Source organism: Salvia miltiorrhiza, chromosome 6 (assembly GCF_028751815.1).
Source record: "Salvia miltiorrhiza cultivar Shanhuang (shh) chromosome 6, IMPLAD_Smil_shh, whole genome shotgun sequence".
Taxonomy (NCBI): Eukaryota; Viridiplantae; Streptophyta; class Magnoliopsida; order Lamiales; family Lamiaceae; genus Salvia; species Salvia miltiorrhiza.
In genome coordinates this window covers 37,844,942-37,858,947 of record NC_080392.1, presented here as the reverse complement: position 1 = coordinate 37,858,947, position 14,006 = coordinate 37,844,942, and the positions used below count along the sequence as shown (strand labels likewise).

Here is a 14,006-nt window from a genome sequence, read left to right as displayed (position 1 = left end):
TGGTGTTGTGTGTGTGAATATGTGAGTTGTGTGTGTGGTGTGGGCTGATATAGCGTGAGTTAGTGAGGGGAAAGGGGTTTTGGGCGGTTGGGTGGGGTAGTAATGGGTAGGTAGGATATTTAGGATATTAACCCGTTAGTCGTTAAATATCTCGTTTCGTCTCGTTTTAACGACTAACTACCCATACTCTTCGTTACTCGCCCTCTCAACTCTTACTCACTTTCATTATACTCGTAATTCTATATAAATATAGAAAACGCAAGCTCGTTCTCGAAATTCTGATAAACGAGCTCGGTTCGTTTATCGAGAAATCCCGATTTACTATTCACTCGTCGTCCAAAAATAAAAACTTTCATTATTGGACTCGTATCGAAAAACTAAGAATATTTCTCGACGACGTGCACGTAAGATTTTGAAAGTCGACAAAAAGACGAAATAGCAGTATTTTACTATTCATCGTCAAAAAGTCAAAATTTTCAAAAACGTCTTAACGGACTCAGATCTCACTTCCGAGTTCACCGTTCTCATTCAAATAATTATCTCGAATTATTCGAATACTCAAACTCAATTTCGGATATAAAATCTCACATCATCCAAACATCATCAAAAGAACATCTCAACATCTTTTTTTTTTTTTTAAAAAAAAAAGAAAACTTCATAACTCATCATCTATGTACAAAGTAATCAAACAAGGGATCTATACCCTAATTACTCAAACTTAAGCAATTAAACACGTCATCAAAAGCACGGGTATTACAAAAATTCATTTTTTTAAAAACTTCAATCCTACGGCTATTCAGTTTTTTTTTTCTTTTCAATCAAACACTCGCTAATTTTCCGCTTAATCATGACGTTTTTTTTCCTTGTTTTCTTTTTCTTTTTCTTTTTTTGTCTTTCTTCTTTCATTTTTCTTCTTCTTCTTTTTTTACTCGGGAGCGGAAAACAGTAAAGTTTGAACCCTAAACCTCACTATTCACATACAAGTGTTCACACCGTTTAGTGTCCCCTTAGAGACTTCTTCTTTCATCGTAAATAGATTAATTAATATACATATCAAATTAAATATCATGACAAGAGCTTTTAATAACATATATTATGGTCAAAATAGATTTGAACTAAAAAATATTATAGAAGTCATAAGTCTCAAATTATTCTGTTATCTATCATTAATCTTTTGAATTAGTTTCATTTGTTTTTTTATCATTTATTTGATATATATATATATATATATATATATATATATATTGTTATATACTCCTATACTAATAATATTGAATGTTGGCAGCAAATATTTCACAGTTTTATTAAAACTGTATACCTGATGTTTCTTATTATACATCTTATAATAGATAGACGTAATGAAACATGCTCCAACTTTTAATTTTTATATTTTTTGTTATTTTATTTCTAGCAAAAGAGAGAAAGACAAAAATATTCAAGAACATTTTTATTCCATATTTTTTCGTTTGCTAATGTAATGAATAAAGATAAGACAACAAACTATTGAAAAACGAAACAAGGAAAATAAGATATATAGTAGCTTAATTAGGTTGTCAACTTTCTAATGGAATCAAAATAGTATTTTCTTTGTCCTTATAAGAAGTATCTACTTTTAAATAGTACGAATTTTAATAAAATAATTGAATATGTTGTGAGTGTAGTAAGAGTCTTATTTTATTGTGAGTGAAAATTTACCAAAAATAGACTGGATACACTTTATAAGGACAGAGATAATATTTAATATAAGTATAACTATAACATATGCATGCACCAAGAAAAAATAATTATTACGTATATATATGCTATAAAATAATATAATTTTTTTTATTGTCTAGCTAATTAGTGAATGATTGAACTACTTAAATATTTAGTTAATTACAACTTACAAATAATTCATTCATAATTATATAATTTTGTATAATATAAAATTGAATTAAATTATTTCTTTAATACTTTATGTAATTAGCACAATTTTCATAATCGACAGAATAGTGATACTAATTATATAAACACATGCACAAACAGAGACTAACTAGAGCAGTTGTGAATACTTCACACAAAAATAAGAATATGGAATCAAATATTATACTTTCATAAAGGAAAAAGAAAATATTATTTATATATTTGTGACTATTATGTAAACAATTGATTGATAAGAGATTTACATGATACCATGATTAAACAGATAGATAACTACTCCAAAAACGTCTTTTTTATCATACCACAAAAGAAATAAAACAATCAAGACTGCACATTATTATTGATAGCGCTAAAATGGTTGTTCTAAAAGCGTGTCATGATTTTACCATTTTGAATTGCACATTAATGATACACCGAACGCTTTTAATACCCGAGACCAAAGATTTTGGGTGGTTCGAGTCCCATGTGACTCGGCCTTTAAATTTATTTATTTAATATTATTAATTTATCAAAAATATATATATAGTTATGATTTTTCTAATTAAGTAAGTATATATTTGTGGGAGATTGTAAAGTTTCTTGTTAAAGTATATTTTAAAGATTATTCATGAAAGGTGCAACAATATAATTTCAATAACTATAAAACTATGTACTCCCTCCATTCAAATTTTTAGTATTCATATTTTTATTTTAGTCTGTTTCATATTTTATTTCACATTTTTGTAGTCATTTTTATTTTTAATAAAAGTAGGTGGGATATTTACTATTCTTTAATTATTTTAATATTTATATAAAATGTGTGACTCTTATTCCACTCACAATACACAATCATTTTATTAAAATTCGCATCATTTTTAAATGGATACTAAAAATTTGAACGGTGAAAGTATTATATTTTTTTCAAAATGTACTCGCTTGCAATAACACCAAACATATGATTGTTTTCCCAAATATTAAATCAGATTTCAAATATGTCACCGAACAAGTTGATGATAAACAAGAATTATAAGATTGCATGATCATGTTGGTCCCCTTTTCCCATACAAAAAGGACAAATCGCAAAACTAATGTCATAATTACATGCTAAAATTGTCCCTTTTTCTTTAATTAAGGCTCACAAAATTAGTGTCATTCAATCTTAAAATTGTAAATGAGTACTAACTATGCCACGAGAAAAAATGATACGAACAAATCTTTATGGATTGAGATTCATTTACCATGTTTAATGTAGTATCACTTTTAATTTTATTTATTTTTATATATATATATTTCTCTTATTTTTAATTTTGTATGTTTTAATTTAATTTTGTGATTATTTAAGGTTTATTTCATCTAATTTGGGTATATGATGATTATTTTTATTTAATTTCACTTTTATTAATTAATAATGAGTTAGTAAATTTAAAATTATGGTATTTTAATTTATTTGAGACAAAAATTAAATATAATTCATAATAGTATAACAAATTTTATTTTTATAAAAAATATTATTAAAATAATAGATATTATTATAAACTATAATAATATACATAAAATTATAGGACACTAAATTTCATCATAAATCTTTATACAAACACAAATATCCATTTTAAGAAACATCATGGTAGCGTGCCCAATTTAAAATAAAATGAAAAATCAAAATTTAATATATCCAGCTCAGCATAAAAAAAATACTATTCCGTTTATCATGGAACTTATTAGACAAATTTTCCCATAACAAAAAAAGAAAAGAAAAAGACAAGTCACAATAAAATAAATAAAAAATATGATAGAAGAGACCAAAAATAAACCGAAAAATACAAAAACGCAATTTCGGCGGTTGCCAACGGCGGAGGGCGGTGGCGGTGGCGGAAGATGATAAGTCCTCTTCAGCGTTGGAACATTTCAACTTCTTTGCTCCCACCTATACATACACACACACACACACTATAATGTATAAATTTAAACTTGGAATTATCTACCTACATTTGTCAAAATTTCCAATCATTTGAATCTCAATCATCAGTATATAAATCTTTTATATAAACTGGATTCTCGATTATCCAATTCTGCCCCTCCCTTCGTCTTCAAACCAACCACCATTTCCGTTTCTCTTCATCTCCTCTGCCCATCAATCTATATATATATTTATACATAACGCATGTGTTAATATACATGAACAACAAACAATCAAGGGCAGAGACAGAAACGCACGCGCATTGCCAATCAATCAATCAATCCCTCCTTTGCGAAAATTAATTATTAAGGTACGATCATGTTAACTATTTTTCTAGTATTTTGTTTTTGTTTCGTGTTATGATTTTTCTGCATCATGCAAAAATTTTCAAATAATTTTGATGCATTTTTATTGTGTTTTTCTCTGTTTTTTTTTGTTGTAGCATCTAAGAAAAAGATGATTCCTTTTGTTGTTGCGTCGCTTTTTGATGAAGGGAATGGATTTTTCGTTAGGTTCAAATTTTATGATTAGATTGATATATAATTCCCTAGATTTCTGGATAATAATATTTGTGTGGTGCAAAAGGGAAAAATGAAGGAAAAAAGGAAACATCTGATCTATAATGCATTAAAGAGAAGAATTTTGCTGTTACATTCCATTTTCAATGCATTTGATGAATTGGGATTTCGTTTTGACCTATCATTAGTGTTTCTGTATCGCTGCAATTTCCTAATGAATATCCCGTCAAAGCTAACTGCAACTTGTAAATTTTAATCATCTATAGGAAATACCAAATTAAAAAAAAAAAAAAGGAAAATCCGAGTTGGAGTTGATTCTTGAATCGAGTCACAATGCCTGAGTTCAACGTGGAGGAATTAAACAGTGAGAGGTTCGCCAAGGAGCAGGAGGAGCAGCAGCATTATGTTCCTCGCAAGGAGATTTTTATGGAGAGGTCTCCTCGTAGCCCGCTGAGCACGCACAGCCCCCCAATGAGCTCAGCGAGCCGTGACAGCGACTCTCTCGACCTAGCCATTGATGGGGTGGTGGACAACACCATTGAGGACCTCTACAACAATGTGTGTGAGATGCAGAGCTCGGATCACTCTCCATCCAGGCGCAGCTACCTCTCGTATGGTGAGGAGTCGCGCATTGACTCTGAGCTGCATTTTCTTGCTGGAGGCGAGCATGGTGTGGTGGAGATGAAGAAGGAGCTAGTGAGTGGGAGTAATGGAGGAGGAGGGGGAGAGAGAGAGGGGAAGAAAGTAGTAGTCATGGATGACAGTTTTGGAGAGAGATTTAGGATCAATCCTGCCGGTTTCAGCTGTGGATCGCCTACCGCACAGTCGCAGGTTAGGCGCCTCTCGTGCTTGGAGCTCCCTTCGGAGGCCTCCAAGAAGGCGACTCTGAGGAGCAAGACTCAAAACGGGAGGCCCCCGAACGGGAAGCAGCCTCATGCAAAGGGTGTTAAGAAATTGGGGACGGCTTCTTCTTTGAAGATTGAGAGGGGTAAAGTGCAGAGTGTGGCAGAGGAGAATGGTGGCGAGGCAAAGTTTCTTGGTCCGTATCTGCTGAAGCAGGCGAGGGACATGATAGCAACGGGGGTGAATCCTCAGAAGGCTCTAGATTCGGCTATGAGGGCTATGAAGTCCTTTGAGGCCTCTTCTTCAAGTGGGGAGAAGCCTGATCTAGACTACGTGATGTGTTTGCATGTTGTCTCCGCATTGTACTGCAGGCTCGGGAGGCACAATGAGGCCATCCCACTTCTTGAGAAGTCTATTGAGATTCCTGCGATGGATTTAGGCCAGAACCATGCTCTTGCTAAGTTTGCAGGGTGTATGCAGTTGGGGGATACTTATGCAATGCTGGGGCAGATCGAGAACTCGATTCTGCTCTACACCGCGGGGTTGGAGATCCAACGGCAGGTCTTGGGGGAGAACGATCCGAGGTTTGGTGAGACGTGTAGGTATCTGGCTGAGGCACATGTGCAAGCAATGCAGTTTGATCAAGCGGAGAGGCTGTGCCGTATGGCGCTGGACATTCATAAGGTGAATGGATCAATAGCCTCGCCTGAGGAGGCGGCTGACAGGCGGCTCCTCGGCCTGATTTGTGACTCCAAAGGCGACTACGAAGGTGCACTTGAGCATTATGTGATTGCAAGCATGGCAATGGCTGCCAATGGCCAGAATGTGGATGTTGCAACCATTGATTGCAGCATTGGCGATGCGTATCTGTCTCTGCTACGTTATGATGAGGCCATATGCGCGTATCAGAAGGCACTCAGCACGTTCAAGGGCAGCAAAGGCGACAACCATCCGTCAGTGGCTTCGGTGTTTGTTCGTTTGGCTGATTTGTACAACAAGATTGGGAAATTCAGTGATTGCAAATCCTACTGTGAGAGTGCTCTCAAGATCTATGCCAAGCCAGCGCCAGGGAGCCCACCTGAGGAGATCGCGAGTGGTTTGGTGGATATATCCGCGATCTATGAGTCCTTGAACGAGCCTCAGCAGGCGCTTCAGCTGCTGCAGAGGGCCATAAGAGCTTATGGGAACGCACCTGGCCAGCAGAGTGTTGTTGCAGGAATCGAAGCTCAAATGGGAGTGCTGTACTACATCTTGGGAAGCTATGTTGAGTCTTACAATGCTTTAAAGAATGCTACAACCAAGTTTCGCCTCACTGGAGAGAAGAAGTCCGCTCTCTTTGGTATTGCTCTCAATCAGATGGGGCTTGCCGCCGTGCAGCTCTTCTCAATCAACGAGGCTGCTGATCTGTTTGAAGATGCTCGGGACATTCTCGAGTCTGAATGTGGGCCGTTCCATGCTGATACACTAGGAGTTTACAGCAATCTTGCAGGAACTTATGATGCCATGGGCAGGTATAGTCATGAAAACTCTTCAATAACTAACTTATATATGCCATAAAATAATGTTCATCTCATCCATTTTGATGCAAATTTCGATATCCATACATGAATTATGATAGATCAAAATGTGAATTGTGAGCTCAATATGTATAGCATGATTGTTGATGCAATTGAAATCTTGAAATACTTTGTTTATATATGTGACATAATTAATGCTTCTCTCATGCCTATTTTGATATCCACACATGCAGGGTTGTGCTAAATTTGTTATAATGGATCAAAATTTTAATTTGAATATTTTTTGTGACATCAAAACATGAATGAATTTTCTCTCACTCATATTTTGATATCCATAAATGAAGAGTGGTGCTAAATTTTTTATAATGAAACAAGATTTGATATTTGAAACTGTTTTGGGAACTCAAAATATGAATACAGAACCACTGATGCAATTGAAATCTTGGAGTACATTGTTGAGCTGAGGGAGGAGAGGCTTGGGACAGCGAATCCCGACGTGGAAGACGAGAAAGAGAGACTGGCTATACTATTGAAAGAAGCAGGAAGGGCCAGGACCAGAAAATCAAGATCATTGGAGACCTTGCTTGTCAAGAACGACGCTGTTCACGGAAGCATTATCGAGGTTTCCTAAAAACATGATTATCTTTTTGCTGATAGCTTTTCTGGTTTCCTTTGTCGCCTAATGTACATGTTGATACGAAAGGGTTTTAGTTGCTTTGTTTCCTTACGCCTTCTGGTTACAGGATCGACGTGTGAAATGAGAGTTTTGCCCGTTTTTTGGTTAAAAAATGTCGATATCACCGTAGATGTAGAGGGGCTTTTGAGATGTTGCTGTCCAGTGTGTTCTGTACATTTCCTTCCCCCACATCTGCAGGGGTGGGGGGGAAGCTGGATTTCTTTGTCACTTTCCATTTTATGTAACTTTGTGTTTTGATGAAGTAAAGATGGAATTTCATTTTCCTATTGTTGGTGCAACCACTAATGATAATAGACATTCAACTGCATTCTGTGATGGATCAAATCAAATAAATGTGCTTCTCCTTCTAGAAATTGGATTTGGATTAGCATTTGACATGTCATCTTTGTGAGTGTGACATGGGACTTGTATTAGATGAGGATTTTGTAAGGGACAAGAACTGCTTAATCATTAGTATTATTAGGAGAAATTGGCTTGTTGCTGTCCCACCTGTGTTGTGTGATATTGATGTACAAATTTGCATTGATGCAAATGGATTAACAGATGTGGGAAGTGACAAAAGTATGGTGAAATTTATTAATTTTGGAGTTTTTGTTTTTGATTAATCTCACCTAATATAATATTGATTAATCTCACCTAATATAATATGGGCTCGTTTGGTACGGATGATTAGGACGTATAGTATACCTACGACTCCATAATATCTTGTTTAGTACAAAACACTTGGTCCTTTATAAATCAAAAGTTCAAAAGTATGATACTGATTTAAGTGATTATTTATACCACCTGTGAGGTGACATATTACAAATTATAATTATAACCGTTAAAAGTACATCATTTTTATATACAAATTGTACATAAAAGTGACATATTTTTGGCGAATAGATGAAATATTAGTTATATAGAGGATATCATACCAAATAACGGGTTGAATATAATAGAGAAATCCGACCCGAATGATTATTAATTACAATAATTATATGGTTAGATATTGGTCACATTTCGCATGGCAAATAGCTCATTGGACAAATGGCCTAACATTTGCCAACAATTTTGCCTACTTGTCTTAAGTTGGGACAAAGACAAACAAAGTGTCTACATAAATAGTTTTGAGTTAACTTGTGTTTGGACAGGACTTTATGATGCAGTGTCCGCAAAATTTCCAAAATTATTACTCACCATTACACTAACGACACATATAGAAAAGCTTATATTTATTCATTTCAAAATTTTGCGAATGCTTGTGAATTTAAATATATGAGAGATAACTGCATATTTAGTATATTAAAATAAAGGGTAAATATCAATTATTGTCTCAATCATTATAGAAAAATGCCTCAACGTAAATATAAATTATAGAAAAAAGTACCGACGCTTTAAAAAAAATCACATCTGTATCCCAAAAATTATTTCCGCCACCAAGCATCTAAGATTAACCAACCAAATTATAAATTCAATGAAAGCAGAGGAAAGAAAAGGGAAAAAAAATAAAATAGCTAGTTAATTGGTGATCTTAAATAAAAGAAATTAATGACTGTATCATGTCTCTACAATAATTTCAAGTTGCTGCACAATAATCCAACCTTGCAATATCTTTTCTGTAACAAATGCAGGCCACCTGAAGTTTAGGCGGGAAAAATCGACAAATTCGAGTTTTATTTTTTTTCCTCTTCTTTTTCTAGTAATACATCTGGTTACCTGTGAAGTTGCCTTGAGCTCCATGAACTGCTTACCGGTGAAGATGGGAAGATGATAGTGGGCAACCTCAAGCTTTCCTCGACGTGGGGGTAGTCGACCATGTAGTGAAGGCCACGGCTTTCATGTCGCGCTAGAGCGCTGCTTAAAACGATTTTGGCACAGCAAAACAAATTCCTCATCTCACATGCCTCCAGCCCCACCATTGTAGGTTCCCAGCCATGCTGGAATAGGTAAGTCTCCCATTCCAGTTCCAGCTCTCCGATCCTCATCTCAGCAGTCTGCAGCCTCGTTGTTGATCTGACAATTCCCACGTACTTCCACATGATCGACTGCAGCTCTCTCCTCACTTCCCTTGTCTTGCGGGAGATGTTGCTCAGCACTGTCTTTCCGAGTGATTTTGGCATTGTGGGCCGGGCCCACGAATGTGAAGCTCCACGATCAACTCGTGAGCTCTTCATATGGTCGATTGAAGGTTGAACTGCCCTTCTTGCAAACACGAGGGCCTCCAGCAATGAATTGCTAGCAAGCCGGTTTGCCCCGTGCAGGCCAGTGCACGCAACCTCACCAGCCACGTAGAGGCCCCTGACGTTGGTTTCCCCTTGGAGCCCTGCACGAACTCCACCACACATGTAATGAGCTGCAGGAACAACGGGGATTGGTTGTCTGGTTATGTCTAGGCCATGCTTGAGACACTCTGCTGCTATATTGGGGAAGTGGGAGAGAATTTTTTCTTGGGGCTTGTGACTAATGTCGAGGAGCACATACTTCTCATTACGCTTCTTGAGCTGATCGTCTATGCTTCTGGCTACAACATCCCTTGGGGCTAGCTCCGCCCTCTCGTCATACATGGGCATGAACCTCTCCATGTCCAAGTTGTAGAGGATACCTCCATCTCCTCTCACAGCTTCAGTTATCAAAAAGGCATTTTGCCGGGCCTCTTTCGGCTTAACTGGAAGCCCTTCATCAGCCAAAGCAGTCGGGTGGAACTGCACAAATCTGGTAGTGAAGTAATGCATCATTGTAAGTTGACGACCAAAATTTTGGCAAATTAATCACCAGTGCAGCCAGTAACGAAAATTAATGTTCGGGGCATATATTAAGGAATACCATATGTGGAACATAAAAACTGCTCCACATGGATGTAACAAATTCGAGACTAATCATGTATTCTAATATGGCCAGATTGCAGAATCATTTTACACATTCAAGAAGAAAAGACACATTCATGAATGGTATCTATACTAGAATAGCTTACTCCATATTGGAAATTACAGCATCAGCTCGGTGAGCCATAGCAATTCCATCTCCAGTTGCAACCTACAAATACAATGAAAACAATTTGTGTTTGTCTGTATGTTGAGATAAATCACAATCAACATAGATATTATGTTTCTATAATTGATAAAAGTCCGTAATAAAGAGGCATATCGAAAATTTGGTTTATTGCTCCTCTACTTTTTAGGTCCCCATATGCAACAGAAAAGCTTAATGATCATAGGCAATGTTGCAACTTACAAGACGAGATTATAACCGAAGAAAAAACAATTATTCAGGCTGAAGGTGCTTCCTACTTGGAATTTTCATCTAGACATTATCCCTGAAAGTTTTGAAAGAAAAAGAAGACGAAGTTTTACCTGAGGATTGGTAGTATTGGGATAGATATGTCCAGCTCCTCCTGATGCAAGTAGGGTTGCCTTCGAGATAAATCTTACCACCTAAATGTAGAAAACAAAGATAGAAATCATGAAATGACATACAGTCCTACATAAGCATTCTCTACAAGCATCACTAAAGAAAAAAACTACAAAAATGATATGAATCAAAAATCAATTAGCTACCTCTTGTGTCTCTGTATTCAAAGTATCAACGCCGAGACAAACAGTGTCAGAACCATCCTGCAACCCAACAAGCATAGATATGTCATTACACTAAATATGGTATTACTCATCCCTTCATACATCAGAGCATCAGTTCTACAATATCTGCTAGTGCCAAATCAAATGGAAGCAACAATGGTATAGATGCCAAATTAAATAACTATTCACACATTTACACACACAGACAAGCACGAGGACCAAATTACCTGAGAAGTCAGCAAATCTATAGCAAAATGATGCTCAAACACAAAGATATTAGGATCTTTTCGTACAGCTTCCAAGAGAGCCCTCTCTATCTCCCGGCCAGTCATATCCGCAGCATGTACAATCCTACAATGAGAATGCCCTCCCTCCCTTGCCAGGTGCAAATTCCCATCCTCCCCATGATCAAATGAAGCACCCATCGCAATCAATTCTCTGATTCTCTCAGGTCCTTCTGTACATACTACCTGCATGCATGATAAATCTTGTGAAAAAGACATCACAAGTCATTGATTTACAACAGCCTAAATCTAAAAAAGCAGCATAAACTACTTTTATCTGTCACATGATGCCATCCATATATATGTGCTACATGATTATATTGATTGAAAACCCATAGCTTGGCATACCATAAGGAGGAAGGCGTTGTGTATACAGGCCTAGAGAGAATTTTCACCATTTTTACAGCCAATAAATTAGAAATAACGGATCACGAAAAAGCATTAATAACATACTCGGACAGTTTCCTCATCACATAGATAAGCGCCTGCAACAATTGTATCCCGCATGTGACTCTCCACTGAATCTGATGGGCACAACACAGCACTGACACCACCCTGTGCATAGTTGGTGTTGCTCTCATGTGGTTCAGCCTTGGTTATTACTGCAACAGTTCCAAGTTTTGCAACTTCAAGAGCATAGCGAAGGCCAGCAACTCCACTTCCAATAACAGCAAAATCAAAATACTTATTATGACTCTCTCTCAGGTACGATCTGATCACTGCTCTGCTTTGCTTGCAATCTTCCTTGATATGAGGATGGAAATAATTGATTTTGTTAATCCGCAAGCCTTTAGACACCCCACGACACCTGAGGTATGCATCATACATTACCAGATGCAGATAAGATAAAAGACCCAATTTCGTATTATCTTCTTGCTTCTAAGAACAAAAGTCATAAAAACATTCAAATTATAGCTAGGTGACTGGGGTCCCCTTTTTCAAAACCATACAAAGTAAAATTCAGCAATTGTAGGAGTTAGCCAAAAACAAGAAGTGCCGCTCCCTGTAGATATAAATTGGTTAAAATGGGGACTAGAGTGATCAATCAACAAAAATGGAATGAAGTTTGCATCGATGTGGCAAGAGAAGACATCCTCTAGTGGTTACTCATAAACAACCTCTAATGATCGAAATTTCTGGAGGAAAAGTACTATTTGGTGTTTGCCTACACTAAAATCAATATAAAAAATCTGACCATAAAAGAATATTGTTTATGTCCAGAAAAGGAGAAAACTTCATAGCCAACAGAAGGATCTTACAGAATCACACCGTCAATTTTCAAACTTTTTATCTAACAAGCTAGAAACCAGGGTAAAATCCATATGACTATAATAAGGCATAAATTGTATGACTATTTGGCATGACATACCAAGAAAGCTCCTTCTGCATGCACAAGGGCACGGCTAAATTGCGAACAGAATAAGCCCGTCTGCTGCCATGTCCCCTGAAAAAGGCCTCTTGAAAATGTAGCTGACCGCTCCCGGAAGCTACACTTGTAGCCATTCAAATATCCTGCTAAATAAGATTTGCCAATTCATTTTATCAGCCACATACAAAACAAAACTAAACTTACTGTAAAAAAATTGTGAAGATTTGTACAAGTAATGCAGTAAACATCTATTGGGATTTTGAATCATGATATTGCTCCAGGTGATAGAATGATGTAAGAATTGCCTAAAACGCTTGTAAACTTGAGTTTTCTCGTCTGATTTTTTCAACCTTAAACATTCAAAATTCACAGAAAGCAGCTAGTGAAAACTCGAAATCGCAAACACGCATTTTCTGGGGAGCGGATCGCTAAATCACCCACATACACATAGAAACCAGATATTTTCCGGTCGAAATTCGAAATCTAACCAATAACATGCAGAATTGTAAACGGAAACTCCAAAAACAAATCCAGAAAATCGCGCATACAATTGATCTGCTGAGCCCGAAGCCGATGCGCACCAACGCGAACGAACGCAAAAATGAGGATGAGATTCGAGGTGTGCGCCTGAATTCCTCAGCAAATCAGTGAAGAATCCGGAGCGAAGAAGCGCGAATTCCGAACAATCTGTGTATCTCAATATCTATCCACAACGATCTGCGCATACATGCGTATTAAAAAAGAAATGGAAACCGCAGCAGAGGAAAAAGCAAAAAAAAGGAGATGGAAATGGAGGGGCCGACAGTTCCGAGGCGCCACAGCTGAGTGCGTGTGTGTGTGCAATAGTTCAAGATTGAAGAAGCTTCATTGAACTTCGCGCCATTAATCCCTACACTTGTAACTTCGCTGCTGCTCTCTCTCTCTCTATTTTTTATTTTTATCTCAATACTTATGGTTATTGTTTTTTGTACTCCTCCCTTTTATAAAAATATGTACTCCCTTTATCCCATGAATCTTGACGCGTTTTCATTTTTGAGAGATCTTACGAATTTTGACACGTTTCTATTTTGGGTAATAATTATTAACTTCTCTCTCTTATTTTATCACTTTTATTACTCTATTTTCCCTGCTTTATCACTTTTATTACCTTCTCTCTCCTACTTTATCACTTTTATATTTTATTAACTACTCAATGGAGAGAGTATTATTTTCTTTTTTGTGAAATATTAGTTGGGAGTCTGCAATTTCATACGATTTTAGTGAATCTTTTTTATTGTATAATTGATAGTTCTATAACATATTTTTCAAGTGTCAAAACCCCTCATTTCACTAGTTGCTAAAATATCTTAAGTATAAAATTTATTTAAA

At 36.4% G+C, this 14,006-nt stretch overlaps 2 protein-coding genes across 4 annotated transcripts; one reads left to right on the top strand and one right to left on the bottom strand.

Annotated features, from left to right (window-relative positions):
* The first annotated feature begins 3,638 nt into the window (after nt 1–3,638).
* On the top strand, nt 3,639–7,697 carry LOC130989380 (protein KINESIN LIGHT CHAIN-RELATED 2-like). Its single transcript, XM_057913343.1, has 3 exons — nt 3,639–4,166; nt 4,641–6,728; nt 7,155–7,697. The coding sequence occupies exons 2-3, from the start codon at nt 4,708–4,710 to the stop codon at nt 7,363–7,365; spliced, it is 2,232 nt and encodes a 743-aa protein (XP_057769326.1). The 5' UTR covers nt 3,639–4,166; nt 4,641–4,707; the 3' UTR covers nt 7,366–7,697.
* Nucleotides 7,698–8,924: 1,227 nt separating this feature from the next.
* Nucleotides 8,925–13,582, bottom strand: LOC130989390 (L-aspartate oxidase 2-a, chloroplastic-like). Of its 3 annotated transcripts, XM_057913367.1 has the most exons (9): nt 13,442–13,582; nt 13,187–13,355; nt 12,639–12,784; nt 11,723–12,077; nt 11,213–11,455; nt 10,968–11,024; nt 10,764–10,844; nt 10,385–10,446; nt 8,925–10,125 (listed from the first exon to the last, which is right to left on the bottom strand). In XM_057913367.1, the coding sequence occupies exons 3-9, from the start codon at nt 12,770–12,772 to the stop codon at nt 9,126–9,128; spliced, it is 1,932 nt and encodes a 643-aa protein (XP_057769350.1). In that variant the 5' UTR covers nt 12,773–12,784; nt 13,187–13,355; nt 13,442–13,582; the 3' UTR covers nt 8,925–9,125. The 3 variants fall into 3 exon arrangements, with proteins under 3 accessions (XP_057769350.1, XP_057769351.1, XP_057769349.1); XM_057913368.1 differs by having other exon boundaries at nt 12,639–12,781; nt 13,187–13,582; XM_057913366.1 differs by having other exon boundaries at nt 13,187–13,580.
* Nucleotides 13,583–14,006: the final 424 nt, after the last annotated feature.

Coding starts and splice junctions, on each gene's coding strand:
- LOC130989380 (XM_057913343.1), top strand. CDS start 4,708: ATGCCTGAGTTCAACGTGGAGGAATTAAACAGTGAGAGGTTCGCCAAG. Junction 6,729..7,154: donor ACTTATGATGCCATGGGCAG/GTATAGTCATGA, acceptor ATATGAATACAG/AACCACTGATGCAATTGAAA.
- LOC130989390 (XM_057913368.1), bottom strand. CDS start 12,772: ATGGCTACAAGTGTAGCTTCCGGGAGCGGTCAGCTACATTTTCAAGAG. Junction 11,025..11,212: donor TAGATTTGCTGACTTCTCAG/GTAATTTGGTCC, acceptor GTTGGGTTGCAG/GATGGTTCTGACACTGTTTG. Junction 10,845..10,967: donor TGAATACAGAGACACAAGAG/GTAGCTAATTGA, acceptor TTCTACATTTAG/GTGGTAAGATTTATCTCGAA.